Here is a 20154-nt window from a genome sequence, read left to right as displayed (position 1 = left end):
TGTGGTAGTTCTTAGAAGTCTTGAAAAAACAATGACAGCAGTCAGTGCAATGGAAATTTCTGAGTTGCCCTCAGGAAAGGATTCTGAAACAGGACCAGGCTGCAGTGCAAGTCACATTGCTCATTGGTCCCTATGATCAGCAGAAGGAATAAGGAGGCTGAGAAAAGTGGGAACTCTATTAGGTACCCTATGAATAATCAGGCTCCTGCCACTTCAGTGGTTTTTAGGGGGTCCAGTGGTTGAAAACATGCCAGGATATCTTTTCCAAAGTAAAAGACGTTGGTGCACCTTTTGTCCATAAAATATAGAGGAAGCTTAGCACCTGGTTAGCTTTTTTGAGCTCGGGAGACAACACATTCCACAGATAAGAATATTGTCCTTGCCCATATACTGTGTGACATGGAAAACTGTCAGCTTTGAGTAGTGCTCAGAGCAGGAAATGCTCTGTAAGAAGTATAGCAGCCCTGTTATTTGGTTCATACGAATGGGCAGATCCTATGGCTTTGGAAGTGTTAGTATTGAGAAGGGTTCAGTGGGAAAAAAGAGAGCTTTTGGCAAACCCCAGTGGGAGAGTCCCAGTGCAGAATCCTGGGATTCTGGAATAAGGCCAAGTCAACTAGTAGAAAATTTGACACTTTTTGAGAAACAGACATTGGAGGGCTAGGGTACTGGTGGAGATGATGGTTGTGGACTATGGGTACAGAACTGCCCTTCATTATTTGGGTTCTGTTGAACCCTCCAAATCATGAAGTTGGATGGGCCCAAAGGTAGTTCACCAAGACATAGAAATGATATAGGAATGATCAAGCCTGAAGAGAACCAGAGATCATGAGAATATTGTATGAACAGGCAGCCCAAGGCCCTTATCTTTAGCACCCTCAAACAGGAGCTAAAGCATCAGCATCCCTCTCCCATCTCACACGTATGCACATATGGGGGTTCTCATAAAACCAGCTGGAGGAGGACGAAAAAGCTTGAGCATAGCTTAGGATGAAATGGCTAGATATATGGGTACAAGCTGAAAATGGGTGGGGTGGCCTTGAAAGGACCAGTGGAGGGGGAAAATCTTTCCAGCAGGTGAAGTTGTAAGCAGTGCACCTTGTCATCCCCTTTGTATGGAAGAAGTGGCCTGAGGTGAAAATATTTACACTTCCTGGACAGTGGTCATCAGCTTGGCTCTCTGGTCAGGGGCCTAAAAGGAAAAGAACTGGGAGATTGGAGCACAAAAGTCTGGGGTAGATGCATGTGGATGGACACATGGGAGTGGACATGAATTGTGAAGAGATTCGTTTTACATGTCAATATCCATCAGAAGGCATCCTGAACAACCAAGAAGACAAAATGACTCAGTCAACTGACATGAGTCAGACTGCCACTGGCTGCTTCACAACGAGCACAATGAGCACATGAACAAAGTAGCCATAGGAGCAGAGACAGAAGCATCCAACCAGGGGACCCATTTCCCAGTGGAGGTGGACGGAGTGGGCCTATGATCCAACTATGACTAGCACACTATCCAGAGAGAGCCAGCTCCAAGGAATGCAGAAATAGCTTTCTAAAGGCACAGCAAAAGGGCCAATGTGAGGCAATACTCTGAAAGCATGGGATGCCATCCTTTAAGATGCAGTATGTGCATTAAACCAGGGACCTCTATATAGTGCTGTGCTCAGTAGGAAGAATACATAAACCTGGGAATCAAGGGTGTGGAAGAAGCAGGTGTGGCTTTACTTACCATCACTACTAATGACCCACTGGGTGTTTGTGCCTCCTATCCCTGCAGCTCTGGGCTTTGCAGTCTGGAGGTTCTAGTCCCCAAATGGGGTGTATCCTTGGCAAAGGACACTGCTAGTATCCATTGAATTTCGAGTTATAGCTGCTGCCAGGACACTGTAGACTCCCTATGCCTAGGAATCAGCAGGTTAGGAGAGGAGTCACCAGCTGGACAGGGTTAATTAACCCTGATCATTAGGAGGAGATAACGATGCTTTACACAATGGAGGTAGGGAGGAAGGAATGTGTGCGTGATCCACTCAGGCAGCCTCCTGGTACTTCCTAGCCCACTGTAACTGCTGATGGACCTGTGCGGCAACCGTAGCCCAATCTGAATAAGCCAGATTCCTCAGGAATGAAGGTCTCAGTCATACCACCAGGCAAGTCATTGAGTCGTACCAAGGTAAGGGGTAATTTAGAAAGGATGGTGGAGGAGGAAGACAAGTTCCATTTGCGACCCTGAGATCCAATGCAACATCAGGGGTTGTACTTTATTCCCTAACTTCTCTTTCCTGAGTTTTTCCTTTAGGAAGAGAGGCCTGTGAGGACCACGGAGAGAGTGCTCCTCTAACTTAGGTGGACACGTAAGTCTGAGCAGTGCAGACAGGAGCCTGTGGGGGCCCTGAAAATGCATCTTTCAGATTTCCTACTTCAGGGAGCATAAGTGACCCACAGACCAGCTGCTATGCTCTGACGTCCATTACCATGTTTGTACTGAGGTTGTGCTTTGCCTAGGCGGCTCCCAGCTGATGACTGAGCATGGCAAGGATACTAAGCAGGCCCATACCTGTAAGACGCTGGCCTCCTCTGAAGGGTGACTTTGGCTCGAGGACTGCCCATTGTTTGGCTGAAATTTTCTTAAAACTGTGCTGAAGTCTAAGAAGTACCTTCTGTACTCCCTTCTTCCCTCCTCCTTAGTTTCTTCTGTCTTCTCCGGCATTGGGTACAGACCTGCATCACAGTCTGATGGCTCCACCAACTCCTTCTCCATTTTCCCTCAATGGCATTTCCTCTAATAAATCTATTGTTACAACCAATCTCATCTTTAAAAAATGTTTTATTTATCTATGTATTTATTTGTTGGTGGGGGGCCCGTGAGCATGGGTGGAGATGGGCAGAGAGAGAGTCCCAAGCAGGCTCTGCTCCATCACTGTCAGCACAGAGCCCACCGTGGGGCTCAAACTCATGAACTGTGGGATCATGACCTGAGCCAAAATCAAGAGTCGGTTGGATGCCCAACTGACTGAGTCACCCTTGTGCCCCACATGTAACCCTATCTTGAAATCTGCTTCTTGGAGGACCCAGACAAATACAGATGGCTTCTTTATGTCCGTGAGACATCAGAGGCAGAGTGGCAAATACGCCAACCTTGTATACTAGGTCTAGTCAACTGGTAGTGGCTGCCGGGAGTGCTGAGTTGAAAAAGATTCCAGAGATGTATGTGGTCCACTGGAAAGAATGCCATGATCTATTGACATGTTCTGTCATGAGGGCAAGGGAAGAGGGTTTTGACCTTTCATTCATTGCTACTGATGATTTGGGATATTCCCAAAGTCTCTATCAAGAAAGGTCAAAGTCAGAGTGGTATCTGTTGTATAGGAAACTTTCATTAATGATGAATGACATTACGATAGTGAATGAATAATGCCAAATATAGCTAATTATTACTAATAATGATGACTACATTAGTAATAATGATATTCTTATTATATGAAATAATGATGTAGTACATAATGACTATACAAGATATGAATAACGATAATCCTTAATGATGAATGATAATGATAACATGATATTATATCATTAAGGAGCCTAAAGTGATGCAAATATACTATGTGGTTTGATTACATTGATAAGCAATAACATTTTCACACTGAAAGATGGTGTCATATGGAATTGAAAAAAAAAAGATACAAAACATAAGGATGTGTTAGTAATCTCGGTCTCTGACTTGGGGTGACTGCTCTGATGATCTAGTGTGACTATTTCTGTTTTTTTAATGGAGCCCCATCATAACATGATTAATATTCATTAATATTTCCTTTTACCTGATCTTATACTTGTGAAGTGATGTTCTGACATTAATTAGATCTTATAAGCAGATTTTCCTACTAGAAAGAGAATATGCAACCAGTTGATGTAGGTATTCTAATTTGTTGAGCATTTATTTCCTTCCTCTAAGAATAATTTTTAGTTTTATTTTATTATTATTATTATTATTTTGTCTGTTTTTAGAGAGAGAGTGAGCACACAAGCAGGGGAGAGGGACAGAGGGGGAGAGAGGAGAGAGAGAATCTTAAGCAGGCTCCACACTCAGCACAAGGCCTGATGCAGGGCTTGATCCCACAACCTTGGGATCATGACCTGAACCAAAATCAAGAGTCGGATACACAACAGACTGAGCCACCCAGGTACCCCTTAAAAAAATCATTAAAAATTTTTTTTAACATTCATTTTTGAGAGGCAGAGAGAGACAGAGCATGAGTTAGGGAGGGCAAAGAGAGAGGGAGACACAGAATCTGAAGCGGATTCCAGGCTCTGAGCTGTCAGTACAAAGCCCAACGCAGGGCTCCAACTCACGAACCATGAGATCATGACCTGAGTTGAAGTCAGACGCCTAACCAACTGAGCCACCAGGCACCCCAAAAAATAATTTTTAAAAAGATAAAGTAATACATGCTTATCATTAAATAACATAAAGAATATAAGGTAAAAATAAAGATTACTTCTTATACAGTTTCCTTTCAGTCCTGCTCAATGGGAATAACACTTTATTTTTTGTTGTAAATTAATTTTCTTCACAGGATATCTCATGCTCAACATGTTTTCTTTATGACCTTGTTTAAAAGGGATCTCTTGTGTATTTACTCAGAATGAACTAACAAAACTGAGTTTCTTCATACCCCAAATGGAGGGCCAATCCTTTCATTCAGAGTCCTTTTTATTTTCAAGGTCTGGTATGCTCTGCAGAAAGTGTAAGCTTTAGCTACCATTCACAGCATCGAGACCAATTTGGGGAGAATATGTATGTTTGCTCACTGCATTATATGGTTAATTCAGTCTTATGAAGTACCACTCATTTGTTTTTATGTGAATTGTCTTACTTAGTTTTTAGTTATTTTCTAGGAGTCTTTTTACTGCCCCACGGATAAAGTGGAGAGTAAGAAAAGTGACGTTAGTCTTAATGAGAACTCAGTATGCACCTACTTCAATGGTTTTAAAAAAAATGAAGAAGACAAATCTGAAATGATATAGGTTATAGATTGGCTTAAAAAAATTTTTTTACTCTTTATTTTTTGAGAGAGAGAGAGAGAGAAAGAGAGAGAGAGCAGGGGAGGGGCAGACAGAGAGGGAGATACAGAATCTGAGACAGGCTCCAGGCTCTGAGCTGTCAGCCCAGAGCCCAATGCAAGGCTTGAACCCACGAGCTGTGAGATCATGACCTGAGCCAAAGTCAGATACTTAACCAACTGAGCCACCTAGGTGCCCCTATTGGCTTTTAAAAAAATAAGGGCGAGATTATTATTATTGGTCATTTTCAAACTCAACACAATTTCTGATGAGAAAAATTAGTTCCCTAAGATGAGTAGGTTAGGTTTTTAATGTACATGAAATTTATTTCAAAAGATGTTTCTCAATGGAGAATATCTGGATCTTTATTGAAAGTGCTTTCATTCATGGATTTACAGATGACACCTTGAGGTTATGATTTCCAAGGGAAATTATTATTTTAGGAACAGAAAACACAACTTGCCAAAATAATGTTGATAAAACTAAAGACAAACATAATTTTGTAACTTTGAAAAAGCTTAAATAATAAAGAGGGAGAGACTACATTATTTTCATAAATGAACCAAACTTACAAAGTGTATTCATTTTATTTAAGGCTGAGTTTTAAAAATAATTTCATACAAAAAAAACCTGATAAATTTTGTGAGAATAATTTTTTAGGTGGGACAAACATGATGGTGAACAATAATACACAAATCTGGTGGCTGTAGGGAAAAAATGAGAGATTTTTCATGTAGATTAAAAAGCAGAGATTTTCCAAAAGCAATTTATCCTTTTATCCTTTCATAAAATTATAATTAAATTTTCTTTCAATTAACAGGCAAAATATTACCGCAGAAGTAAAGATACTCTAAAACATTCATAGATCTACCTACCCTCTCTCTCTTTTTTTGATTAAAGAAGACCTGGAATTATTGCCACACATTTATTATTTGCCAGTTTTCATAAAATGGCATGCTGTAAAGGTAGTTACAAAAATACACAGTAGAAATATCTTTGGAGAGGCTGTGATTTAGTAAATATTGCATTTGTTCAAGACAGTCATGGGGATGTAAGCCCAGTGCTCATATTGGCTCTATTTTTGTCAACTTTATTTTCTGATATTAGAAGTTAGACATGATTTAATAACTATTTGAGGCAGAATTACTGAATATATGCTCTTGATAAAATAAAGAACCCCAGCAACATGGGAATGTAGCCTCAGTCATCAGGCCCACTAGGACAGATAGACAGGTTTGCTCATCTCTTATTTGACATCAATGGTTGTTGCTTGAGGAGTTTTAATAGATTTATTTTGATCTTTTCTTTTTAAATTTAAGGTTACCCATGGGTTAGGCAAAATACCGAGATTAGAATGCAAATTTGCACACTGCCTTAATACTGACTTTTTCTCTAGCTTGGGAGAAACAGCCTTCTGCCCTCTCGAGGAGCAGCTTCACTCGTCCTAATGCTGTGATTCTTAGTGCAGATGCTAAAATTAAAAATCCAATAAGACTAGGCATGGGTTTATCTATTATGCCATCCTGGCATAGGTTATCAGTTTGTCCTGGAAAGTTCCGATTTTATTATATATTTTTTTGTCTGTATTTTCATACATGTAAAGTGGAGCTTTTACTTTAAATATCAGCATAGAGGGATGGCCTTTTCAATGTCATCTGAGCAATAATAAAGGTTCTGAAGGCATACTAGTTTCCATGCAAATGCTATCTCATGGTACATAGATAATAAACCTTTATTAATAAAATACTAAAATACACAAAGGCACTCTCATGGTACATTTTTGGTTTTCTCAACTTACTAATTTCCAGGTCTGATAGGTCTAGTTTTTGTAGATCCGACATAAACTTGATTATAGAAGCCAGGCCACCTGGATTTAAATTCCCAAAGGTACCACAACTTTGGGGGCACAAAATGAAATAACACAATAAACACATAGTAAAATCAATTTCTGTTTGATAGAAGGAAGGGCCCAGTAGAGCTAATCTGCTTTCTGAAAAATAATTAAGAATCCAAACTAATCACACATATAAACCAGTTTATTAGATTGTCAGTGATACTTTGAGACAAATTCAAGTTATTTTATTTTACTTTATATAAACAGAGGAAGGGAGGAAAGTTTTAAACTTCAAGCTTTGTTCAGCATGTGTGCAGTTAGCATCCACAAAAGCACCATTGGATATGGAAGAATTAGCACCACAGAATTTTAGGACCTAACTGTTAACATGCATCACTGGAAAACTTGGAACATAAAAACTGAAGTGGTACGTGGTATGGTCTATTATAAACAATACAAGGCAATTTATGATTTGTTTCCATACAGTACAATACAATCACCAATCAATGAGAACTTTTTAAGTACAATACAGGACAAAAAACACTTTGTACCCTGTTAACACTAAAACAGTTACAGATTTAAAAACATGTTTCTTGTGAGAGGCAGTGGGTTGAAACTATCCCTCCTCCTCTTTTTAAATTGAGTTAAATAGTTACATGATCTCTTAAGAAAGTATTTTCAAACCTATGTCCCTCTACCTCAGTGCTGACAAATGGTTTTTTGAAAACTGAAAGGCTTGATGAATTAAAACAAAACAAAACAAAACAAAACAAAACAAAGCCAAAACCTGGTAAGAGTCAATAAGTACTCCAGTGTGGTGGAAGATATTCCACATAAGATGAGTTTGAAAATGATGCCAGTGGTGTTGACACTTGTCTTCCCTTCGGTGGAGGGATGTCAAGTACAGAAGCCTTGCATTCACGGTGAACTTCGGTTCATTTCTTTCACACAGTGCCTTTATTCTGGAGTGTAACATAAGAGACTTATTCCTTATTCCTCAACTGTTTTTGTAGTGTCATAGGGCTGTTCCTTATGCTGGATTTGACAACAGTGAAAAGGGTTGGTATTCTCCCTGGATTTAGGGAAATTTGAGCTAAAGAAAAAATATTAATTTAAATTTAGCATATATGAAATTTTAAAGGGAGTTTCACTATTTTCACAGTACAAACCCATAATGAATATCATTGAAAACCTTTCTGTTAGAAAGCATGTAACAAACCCTCAATTTTAAGTTATGTCTAGGCCAATTTTGGCATATTAGAAGATACTGTATAAGAAATGTGCAATAAGAATGGATAGATACAGGTATATTCAGATCTCAATGCACTGATGCCAAGGAAAATATATTTTTACTCACCAAGAGAAGAATATACCTTGAAGCATCTATGCAGACACATGAATCAATCATGTATCTGCCCAACTTCTAATTCTGGAATAGTGATAACAGGGTCATTTAAGAAAAAGTATTCAATTACAGTATGGCAGCAATTTTATGTTGTATATATTTAACAGCAAAACATTTTTGAAAATAGAATCATTATTATACGGTAAGTTTACAATTCACCATTTCTATACTTGTAATACATGCGTTTATTTGTTTTCCCAGTTTAAAAAAAATCCCACTAAGACCAACATCTTTCAGAACAACAATCTAACATTAAACAAAACCTCCTAAGGAAAATATTTAGCATCACAGAGATTTGAGAAAAGTCTGTTTACTCAGCATCACAAAATACTCAATAGATCTACATTTAAGATTGTTCATGCCATGACAATTAACACACCTTTGGATTAATATATCTTATTTAAAAAAAAGATACCAAGATACAAACCAAAGAATTGACATGGAACTTATTTTTAGTTTCTCCTTGATAAGAGTAGACTGCTAATAAACTTGACTCCTGTCTGTACCATGTAATGAAAACTGCATCTATGAAGCAGCATTCACATTTAGCAAAACATTTAAAACTAGTGATAGAAAAATGGCCACCACAGAGAAAGAATTAAAGATAAGTACAATTATAGACAAATGTTTTCTTCTTAAGTGAACTGCCCCCAAATGAAAAGGAAAGCAAAGTTTGTTTGCTTTGAAATATTCTTGTGTTAAAAAAATTTCTTGGATAAAAGAAAGCTAGCCTATGTTTTATAAATGTCAGAAAGATGTAAGGTTGAGCTTCAGAAAAAATTTAACTTTTGAAAAAAATTATCCTAGGCTTTTTCTGCTGAATCACCTCCCTTGTATAAATCAACTATTAATTTTCTGAAGAGGGTACAGCTATACAGAGCAGCACACCCATAATACTGATTTAAATTTGATAATTTACCAGGCGGGGCTGACTTGAACATAGAAGAAACAAAACTAATTCTCAATGTTTTAGTTTAAAAAAACTCAACTAAACAAAACTGAGTTACGACAGGCTGGCATAATAATTTTGATTGCCCTTATATTTGACCAACACTTAAACACAAGGTAGTGCCAGTTAAAAATAAGATTTAAAAAACAAAAAGCTGACTAAAGATTGTTCAAGGAAAAAGCCTTCAAATTTTACATTTTTACCCCAAATGACTGTAGACTAACTTAGACTAACAGTTTTGCTATTATCACACATACTTTTGTTACTCTAGAGTTTTATTTCTGAATTGTTCATTGGTTCTACCATGTAACACAATTTTCTGTTAAGGTAAAATACTTTGAATTATTATATTATAAGAAGCTTTAGAAAAACACATAAGCAGGATAAATTTATAAAAGGATAAAGAATATTTTATGGGGTTTAGACAAATTCTATACAGACAAATAGCTAGTTTAAGGTAATAAAGTGCCTTCATTTCTAGGTAATTAATTTTTCATTAAAATATTTTAAGGCTTTATAAGAAACTTAACATTATTAGAAGTTTGATAATATACAGGGTTAGGCTATTAATTAGCATTCTTTCATAGGTCTTATTTCATTTAGTCTTTTAATCCACATTAGGTGCTTTTCAATAAACAGCAGCTTAAAATTATAAATTTGGATTATAAAGTCTGAATTCTTTTTGTGAGGAAAAAGAAAGATGTATAATTTCTAAATGCTCTGATTTGTACATAAGACTCGCATGTGGCTTATAACAACCTAGCTTATGTTGTAATATGCAACAGCCAATGCCCCTCAACAAGTTCAACAGAATATTTATCCTATGGCAAACAGGGCCATCATTTCACTCATTTATATATTCTGTCGTCTTTACATTTAAAACGATTGTACAGCCTTAAATGGAAAAGGCCAGAGGAAATCTCAGATAAATTCTTCAAATACAGGCACAATGAGTATTTTTTATTGCAGTAGCTTATGCATAATCTGCACTGATGGATGCCACCATCCAATGTTAAAGCATTTATATTTGTTTTTATTTTACTTGTACCACCCATGGGTGTATCACAGTAAAATACTGGAAACCTAACAGAAGTGTCTGCAATAGCCATAATCATACAGAATTCTATTTTTTTCTTGTCATTTCTCTTTGGAATGAATATACGAGGGTATTTTAAGCGATGCTGTGTAGTTAGTTATGTTGGCAGCCCCAGATTTTAAGATAAATTATGACTCTATGGATGTCAAGTTACTCAATTGGTTATAGTCAATAAAAACTAATTAAAATGATTGAATATTGTTTTTCAGGAGTTTAGCTATTTTTATGAGATTACTAAAGTCAGGTGCCAGATCAAATGGCCATGATACCCAAAATGCTTATCTAACTACCACTGGATTAATTTTAAATTAAAGGTTTTTGAGGTTAGGATGGAGGAGGAAAGTTAAACCTCATTGCAAAGAATGGTTTAAATTAAATGTTCCACATAATTAGAGAAACGGGAAGTACCAGGAGGAAAAAGTGCCAGTATTAAAACTGAGTTTGGTTTTCAGTCTAAAGCCTAGTAAGAGTAACTCCTGGCAATTAAAAAAAATTAAAACAGCATAAATCTCTATAATTGCACATTCCTTTACCAAAGTGCCACAAGTTACCAAAAATTTTTTTAAATGCATCCGATGCTACTTTTCAAAATCAAAGTACATATAAACTTTTACCTTTTTCATAACAGCATAGTAGTTTTACAAATTTATCATAAATATAAGCAGGAAGTAATTATAACCTTCTAAAAACAGTATAGTGTGTTTTTAAAAAATAACTGTTAGAACCTTTGTCATTATGAAGATTCAAATCCAGGTATAGCCAAAGCATTCCCATAATATCCCAAAACATCATGAGAATTTATTTAGGCAAATTTTATTAGTACTCTGCCATGCAGTGCACAGACACAATAGCTTTTTTTTTTTAATATTGGTTTAGTTATCTTGTTTGAATCTGACTACATATTATACTTACTCTCTTTAATCACTGAAGTGACAATATATGTGTAATAACTGAGTTCTGAAATCAGTATTAAACACTGAGGTTTCTAGCCTTAATTGCTCATTCCTATTAAGCACGGCAAAAATGTCTGATGCATGGGTTATTAATCTGCATGCTTCTGTCTCTTCATCTAAATGGAAATGTATAGCGATAATCTAATAAGGACAACAGGACATTAGAGACCAAAACACCCAATATATGGAATGAATAAAATAAGCAACTATATAGAAATTCTCCATATCATTAAATTTGTTAAATCAGGGAAAGACAATAAAAAATAAGATCTCTTTACCAAGTAATAATTATATTAATATATATTTGTAAAAATAAGTGGCATGCATATAATGAGGTTAAATTTTTAATGTTTTTATTGTTTGAATGTGATGAAGTTAAGCTACAGAGGTATGTCATTATAAACTGAGACCAAAAAAACAAAACAAAACTATATTCTTCAGAGGAAAAAGAGTGTGTAAGATCATGATTCTCAGTGACAGGTCATCTGCCTTCTGTTATGCCACAGGCTAAACATAGCGGTGTAGTGCCTCATTTAATTAGGATGAAAATGCTGGTAAAATGTAAAAATGCTAATAATAAAATAAGTTACTTTGTAGTCATGGAACATTAAATGACTATTGAAAAAGAACTCCTTCCTCTTCCTACAGTTTGATAATCTTAATCTTGGGTGTAAGAATGTCACCATATAAAAGGATATGAAAGAAATGCCCAATTCTATAAATTCTTCACCTTCTGAGGATACAGAATAGGATGTAAATTGGTATCTTAGTCCTCTAGGAGAATTCACAAACTTTAAAAACATAAGTAAAAGCAAAAAGAATCAGGCATGATAAATCACTGATAACACCTCCCCCAAACCCAATATACTGATAGGTTAATCACAGAAAGGTAGACATTCATTCTACATAATTTAATGAACGTTCTTTTAGTTTCTCAATATGAAAATATAATTGCTTGTTGGTAGATAACAGTCTTGGATAGTGGCAGCATTTAAAAATTGTTAAAGAAACACTTCAAATAAACACTGAAATGCAGAAGATTCTTAATAGAAGGTGAAGAACGGGGAAACCCCATGCTATATTTAATTCTTGCATTACCCAAAGTAAGATTGCGCAATCTCTCTTGTCAATACACACAGATATTTTCTTGGCTTTGTAAAATCTACCTAGGAAATTGTATTTACCTAATTTAGCTTTTCCCTGGTAGTAGTCCTTTAGCGCTGACATAAATATTGAAGATACCTATAAGAACCATTCCTACCATATAATTTAATCTTGTTTTCTGTTACTCGGCTATTTTATAGCACTTGTCATTTCCAAAATGCTGCACAACTAATTATGATAGTTACTTCTCATTCTACAAGATGAGCCAAGTTAATAAATTGCTTGTGCAGTGGTGGAGCTATACAGGGTTTTCAGAGATCCTATGTATCTTCTCTGTTAGATAGGCAGTTATCTGCATTGCCCTCTGCTATGTATCTTGAGGCTATGCTCCTTGAGGCCAAAGACTAGATCTCATTGTCTGCTGTATACCCATACCTATCAGAATGTTTAGCTCGTGTTGTATGCAAAATTAATGTCTGTTGATTTAATGACTGAGAAACAGGACTGAGAAAATAAAACAAAGAACCTCAGCATACTGCCCCTCTCACCTTCAACCTCCAAGTGAAGAGCCATGTTTACCTCACTCTTGCTTCTCCACTACAATAGGCTAAGAGGTGTTACTTGTCTTACACAATAGGTTTGTATTACTCACTTTTAAATCTCCCTGGAGAAGACCTTACAGTATGTGTCCTCCAGAGTAGCAATAACTCGACTCTTTCTACAACTACTCCTAAAACAAAATTATTCACCTTTCTTTTGGTCAACTATTTATTTAAAAAAAATTTTTTTAAGTTTATTTATTTTTGAGAGAGAGAGCATGCAAGTAGGGGAGGGGCAGAGAGAGAGGGAGACACAGAATCTGAAGCAGGCTCTAGGCTCTGAGCTGTCAGCATAGAGCTAGACTCGGGGCTTGAACTCACAAACTGCAAGATCATGACCTGAGCTGAAGTTGGGCACTTAACCGACTGAGCCACCCAGGAGCCCCTCTGAACAACTATTTAAATTAAAAGTTATGTTTCTGCACACAATAGACTATTCTTAAGCTAATTCAGGCATAAGGAATAGAGAAACTCCTCACTGTTGTAATCATTGGCATGAATATGGAGTCTATCAGAAGGTACCAAAAAGACAGACATACAGCAAAAGGGATTAGGGACTAGAGGTCCTTTAATTTTCTGGAAATTAGCGCAGAGAAGCTGAGATCCTTGAGAAAATAGTGATTTTAATGAACTAGGTTAATGTCACATTTAAACTAGATGATATTGAAAGTCTTTCCAGCTCTAAAATTCTACGTTGTGCTAACTGGTTCCTCTTCTGGTAAGATGAGAATCTACTCAGTATTCAGAGTATATTTTAAAGTAAAAATGATAAACTTGAAAAATTTGATGTTTTGGAACGATTGAACAACTGAGAATATTAAGTTTTTTTTAAACCACCTTTACTCCTTTTTTTCCCCCAACAATACCATGTAAAGCCTTTTAAATCCTGAATAAATATAATTAAATTATATCAATATTGTCTGGATATTACTTTGCTGACAATACTTTATATTGTTAGCAAAATTAGTGAGGAGTTTGCTCCTACTCCTACTACTTTACATGAACATGTCCCCTAAAGAATAAGTCTTAAGTACAATTCATGATCTCATTTCCAACTTCAAAGAGAGGAGGTGAAATTATTTCTTGTAAAAATTAGAATTATTGTTTTAAATCACAGTAGTGGAAAAAAACCAATGGCTATGACATTAAGTTTGAATTTCTAAATTACTGTATATGTTTATAAAAACAGCACTATTAATTAGAACACTTTGAGTAGCAACAAAAACAATACTAGTTTCCAAAACTAGGAAGCAAAATCTACTTTTCATTAGCCAGAACCTTAAAAATGTGGTAGGAGGAAAGATGATTCACTATCAGTGTTAATTTCTGTTAAGCTAGGACTTCTCAACACCCTCCAAGCAGAGTGTATTCCCTGGGAAATCAGGTTTATAATTCTTTATTTCACAACCTAAAACCTCTTTACCCTTCTAACATTAAATTGATATCATTACTCATACTCAAATGGGAAGAAGGGCCATATTCTCATTTTTCCACATGGCAACAAACAGCATTGGCAGTTAATTAAAATTAATTACTACAACTAAAATGATGATGAACTGCTGAGAGAATTCATGCACACTGCTCAAAAGTAGTTAATCATCTTTATAGTTTAGAACATAGATCCTTGAGGTTTGGTATGGCAGCATTGTAAGTCCTCCATACAGGTTAAATTATACTGAGATACTCTTTTTTTTTTTTTTAAGAATCTGTCTTTTTTAAAAAACATATTTATTTATTTTGAGAGAGAGAGAGAAAAACACAGCATGTACACAGGTGGCAGAGGGGCAGAGAGAGAGGGAGAGAGAAATCCCAAGCAGGCTCTACACTGTCAGCTCAGAGCCTGACACAGGGCTTGATTTCACAAACCGTGAGCTCATGACTTGAACCAAAATCAAGGAGTGGACAATTAACCTGCTGAGCCACCCAGGTGCCCCACTAATGAGATACTCTTGATAATTTAAATGTAACTGCTTTTTTATGTAAAATAAGACGAATGAGAAGTAAGACTTAAGCCAAATTGTATACTAAAGTAGGTTGTGTTAAAGGGAAGTGTCACTTCAACATTTTTGGAATTATTAGAATGAAATATGAATGTGGTAACAGAATTTAGGAACCATATGAGAAAAATAAGTATGAGAGGAGAGAAGGAATGTGTATTTAGTGGAGGGCAGAAAGAAATGAGAAAATCAGTGGATGTGAGGGGTTCGGAGAATGGACATAATCTGAAATTTTATTCTCTCAGTAATCTGGCACAACTTCTTATTCGTTTGAGTGCCTTTTTCCATAGAACCGATGCAAGCACTATAGTACTTTATCGTCATTTCTCCCCTTACTGAATAGTTGTATAAACACTGAAAATGACATGATAACATTCCATAAAGCTAAGAAGGTGCTTGTTGTGTGTGTTGTTGATGTGTGCATTAGTGTTCTGGGACCTCTTTGTGGTTCTTCTTATTTAAGAATCTTAAAAGTGAAGATGGTTTGGGATGGACTAGCCGAGGGCCAGCTCAATCCTTGCCATTATGTAGTTAGGTCAAAATTCAGACTTCTTTTTGGTCAGAATAAAATTCTCTTGAATCTCAACAGCAGATAGCGACAATTCATCCTTTAGGATCTGTTGGTATGCAATTTACTACGACTTCCTAGAATCACAGTATAGTCTTCACTTAAACTTATTACTGCTCCCAAATTTTAAAGAATCTTTGCTTAAAATGGCAATTTTTTGGTAAATCCAGTTAGAACTTAAAAAAAATGCGAATGCAATCTGGATGTTGCTTTCATTGTATCTACTTTCCTTCCATTTGTATAAATTATGGAACATAGTGAGTTTGTAATAATAAAACTGAGCTCATAAGGTCTACGTTATTATACAATTTTAAGAGCACATAAAAGCTACCAAGGCATCACCATATTGATGAACAGTGAAAGCATTCCTTCCAGCATGTTTTGATCATGGACCTATCATCAGAAGCATCTTCTCACCTGGAATTATTTTTCACATTTGCTTTCTGAGGTCAAAGAAGAAATACAAAGGGAAAGAAACAATGACAGATCCGCGGCCATTGCAATTGCTGAAGTGCAGTTGCCCAGTGTCTTTGTTGTTAATAGAACAGTTTAGAATCTCCCAGAAGAGTACCTCTTGATGCACATAACAGTAATTAAGGTGGGAGAGCCATTTGAATGTTAGGAGTACTGTCACTTAATATTAATATTGGAGGGTATTTTGTCCCCTTCATTCTTACTGTGGTTTTGCTGCCCCGATTTCAAAGGTAGTCATGTATCAATTAAGATACTTGGTTAAAAAAAAAAAAGAAGATACTTGGTGAAGATCTAATTTTTTTTGCCTGTTTTTTTTTTACAAAAATATTATCCGTAATAAAAAGAAACTATTTAACTGGTAAACTCAACGACATGGATGATTTCAAAAATATTAGGCTAAGTCAAAGAAGCCAAGTACAAAAAACACATGTTCATTTATATACAATTCCAGAATAGACAAAACTGGCCTGTGGTGATACAAATCAGATCAGTGATTGATTTTGGAAGATGGGATTGGGGGAGGGTGGGGCTGTTGACTGGAAAGGGATACACAGAAATTTTCTGGTGTGAGAAAAATGTTTTATGTCTTGATATCCGTCAAAATGGATTAAATGATATATTAAGATTTGAGCATTTTACTGTATGTAAATTATAGCTTAATACAAAATGTGAAGGAGCATTGCCACTAAACACAATGTTCTTGCTGATGCATCAGAGATTAGGCGGCATTTTTCTTTTTTTCATTTTAAGACTTCTGCCTTGCAACTGTCCTATAAAGAATAACATATCCTAGAATGGGATCCACGACTAATACTCTACAGAGAACATGGATTTTATATCAGGGCACTGAACTAAACCAAATTTTTTATTGCTGGAGAAAAAAGAAGACAAATTCTTACATGGACCATACTGAATGTACTGGCTCTAAGAAAAGGATATAAAACCTTTCACGCTTAAAACATAGCCTAGAACAGAAAAAAGTTTTTAAGTTAAATTTGTCACCATGAAAATATTAATTTATAAAGCTATAAAAAATCAATAAAAAATGTGGCTCAAATACTACTTAGAAGTGATCATGGCAGTATGGCCTTCAGTCTTATTTCCCCAAGGATGAGTGAACACAATAGTTCAGTAGTATTCCACTGGTATACTGAGGGACTTAAAACATGGGAAGGAAACAAGATTTTACTTTTGCTACTTTGGTGCATAATCAAGTGTATTTATTGAGTATCACATTTTAAAACCATTTTGAATGCCAATGTTTGGGGCTTAATTTATGATCACCTTGCCACTTCAAATCTAAGGGGCCACGTGTTCATCAACTTTAAAGAGGTTACATTATCCAATGAATATTCCAATTCCCTAAAGAAATAACCTTATTACCCTATCTGACAATTCAAAATAAATAAGCAAAACAATTCTATTAGTTCTGAGAAGAAAGTAGTCATGCCTTGAAAAGAATTTATCTACATGTGATGCCAAGTATTCATGAGAAAAATTAAAACTAAGATCAGGGGCACCTGGGTGGCTCAGTTGGTTAAGCACCAGACTTTGGCTCAGGTCATGATCTCGCGGCTCATGGGTTCCAGACCCATATTGGGCTTTGTGCTGACAGCTCAGAGCCTGGAGCCTACTTTGGATTCTGTGTCTCCCTCTGTCTCTGTCCCTTCCCCACTCGTGCTCTGTTTCTCTCTCTCTCTCTCAAACATTAAAAAAAACAACCCTAAAATCAAAAGCCAGATAATAATTTCTCCATTTCATTTCTTTCTTTTCCAATTCAAACCCACCAAATGTTTATATTTTAAACCCACATGTCATACAGCAAATCTAAAATACATAATTTTACTACTCATCAATATCTCCACCTGAGATTAGACAGAAAAAAATGAAAAAAAAAAAAAAAAGCAATTTCCCTAGCATAATGCCTGGCCTATGGGAGCAACTCAGTATTTGTTGAATAAATGAATGAATGCTTTTATTTCCCTTGATTACTATTTCTTACCTCACACAGGGGCTTCTTACTGCACATTAAAAATTCAGTATGATTGAAAAGGAAAAGCATAGACATTTACTTAGTAAAAGACAGCAATGCTCTGAAACCCCTAAACCACATGTCATTATTGCTTCTACTGCTTTTGTTCATGTAAAAATCACATAAATATAAAGTCAACACAATTGTGAAATAATAACAAATTGATAGAATATAACCTAGATTTTTGGCTATAGAATTTTCCTTAAAAACTCAGTTAATGACGCTAAAGGACATGGTTTGCTTCTCTATACTGAACAATAAAAACTTTTGTAATTAATAGAATGGATAGTTGTGAGACATTTTACATAAACATATCTGAGATAGAGATTTAGAGTTTCATTAAGTACCAAAGACAAACAAAATACCGAGTGCTAGAAGATAGAAAGAATATAGCTCAAGATTATATGAAATGAGAAAAGCTCAGTATCAAGATGATGGTCTGTAGAAGCCTCTTTATGACAGTAACTGAGGCCAGTAACTATAATGGTTCCTTTACTATCCTGAAACCAAGGGTTAAAGTATGTATTAACTATTGAAAAGCTATTTTTTTTTTCAGTCAGAAATGACCCACAACCATAATCCTGCAGTGTTTTCAACTTTAAAGTAAACAAGTGTGAAAACCCTTCCAGCTGACAGAAGAAAATAAATATTCTGAATAAAGTCCACATACTATCTCCTACTGATTTGCAAGCAAAATAATAGAGAAGTAGACTCTGAGTAGTGGAAGGACAACTTACTAAAACCTAGTTCTGGTTCTCAAATGACTGGTTAGATGATTACAAAAAAACCACACACTGTTATAAAATCAAGGTGTGGCATGATTCCAAAGACTCTTTCTGGTAGAAAAAAAAAATTAAAGTTAAAGGCAGATTTAGACAAGAAAATCTTAAATTGTCAAGTCACTAAGTAAACAGGTGAATATAATCCTTTCAGAAGTGGGGTCATTGATCCCCAAATCATGCAAACTAATGACCATCTTTTAAAAAAATATTTTATTTTTAAGCAATCTGTACACCCAACGTGGGGCTCAAACTTACAACCCTGAGATCAAGAGTTGTACGCTCTCCAACTGAGCCAGCCAGGCACCCCATGATCATCCTATTAAAAAATGAAACAAAGCTGTATTGATTCTCACCAGCAATACAATTATGCTTTGATATTTCCCAGCCAGTGGATAGTTTATTCAGTTTCTTAATGGTCTTTTGATAAACAGAAATTTTTAATTTTGGTGAAGCATTAATTCTTAATTTTTTTTATAAAAGTCAGTGCCTTTTGTTTCCTGTCCAAGAAATTTCTGCCTACATAGTTGTGCACTTTTATATTTGACTGGCAATAGCTTCAAGAGATTATAACTAGCTTCAAGAGATTATGACTACTGCTATAACCGAGAGTTTTTGTGGTAAAAGGAGGCTCCCTTCTAATTTTTTTTAATGTTCACTCATTTTTGAGAGAGAGAGACAGAGTGCCAGCAGGGGAGGGACAGAGAGAGGGAGACACAATCTGAAGCAGGTTCCAGGCTCTGAGTTGTCCACACAGAGCCTGATGGGGGGCTCGAACTCACAAACTGTGAGATCATGACCTGAGCCAAAGTCAGACGCTTAACCAAATGAGCCACCCAGGCGCCCCAAATTTTACATAATTTTGTTATACTTTCTGGGGAACTGTCCATGTTATGGGTTGGGAAGAATTAATAATGATGTTATTAGTATTTATTAAATGCTTATTATGTGATAGAAACTTTGCTAATTGCTTCAATTTTTTTAAAGAGAATTCTGGTTGGCTATAGTTTCTGTGAGGACAATAAATCATATCTATTTTGTTATTGGTACATCCTCTGGACCAAGAAGATTTGCCCCAGAACAGTTTATAATAAGTATAAGCTGAATGCTGATTGAATGAATTTTCACAATAGCTCTACAAAGTTAATATAATTTTCCCAAAATTACACAACATTGACAGAATCTGGACTTGAACCCAGGACTGGCTGACGTCAAAGTCTGTACAGCCAAAGTCTGTACTGGGGCCACAAAGACTGCCCGATGACTCTGGGGGAATCCACAACCTAGAGATACAGCAAAAATT

General features: G+C 36.0%; 1 protein-coding gene across 2 annotated transcripts in view; it reads right to left on the bottom strand.

Moving 5' to 3' along the window:
- Window positions 1-7079: 7079 nt before the first annotated feature.
- PURG (purine rich element binding protein G) overlaps window positions 7080-20154 on the bottom strand; it is a 36962-nt gene continuing 23887 nt past the window's right edge. For both annotated transcript variants that reach the window (XM_047091998.1, XM_047091997.1), the window contains one exon: window positions 7080-7988. In XM_047091998.1, coding sequence (XP_046947954.1) covers window positions 7886-7988 — 103 coding nt within the window. In that variant the 3' untranslated portion in view covers window positions 7080-7885. The remainder of the gene's footprint in view (window positions 7989-20154) is intronic.

This window comes from Lynx rufus, unplaced genomic scaffold, assembly GCF_022079265.1.
Source record: "Lynx rufus isolate CCGP_SWC_20201006 ecotype Redwood Valley unplaced genomic scaffold, mLynRuf1.p SCAF_3, whole genome shotgun sequence".
Taxonomy (NCBI): domain Eukaryota; kingdom Metazoa; phylum Chordata; class Mammalia; order Carnivora; family Felidae; genus Lynx; species Lynx rufus.
This window is presented reverse-complemented; position numbering and strand designations above follow the sequence as displayed.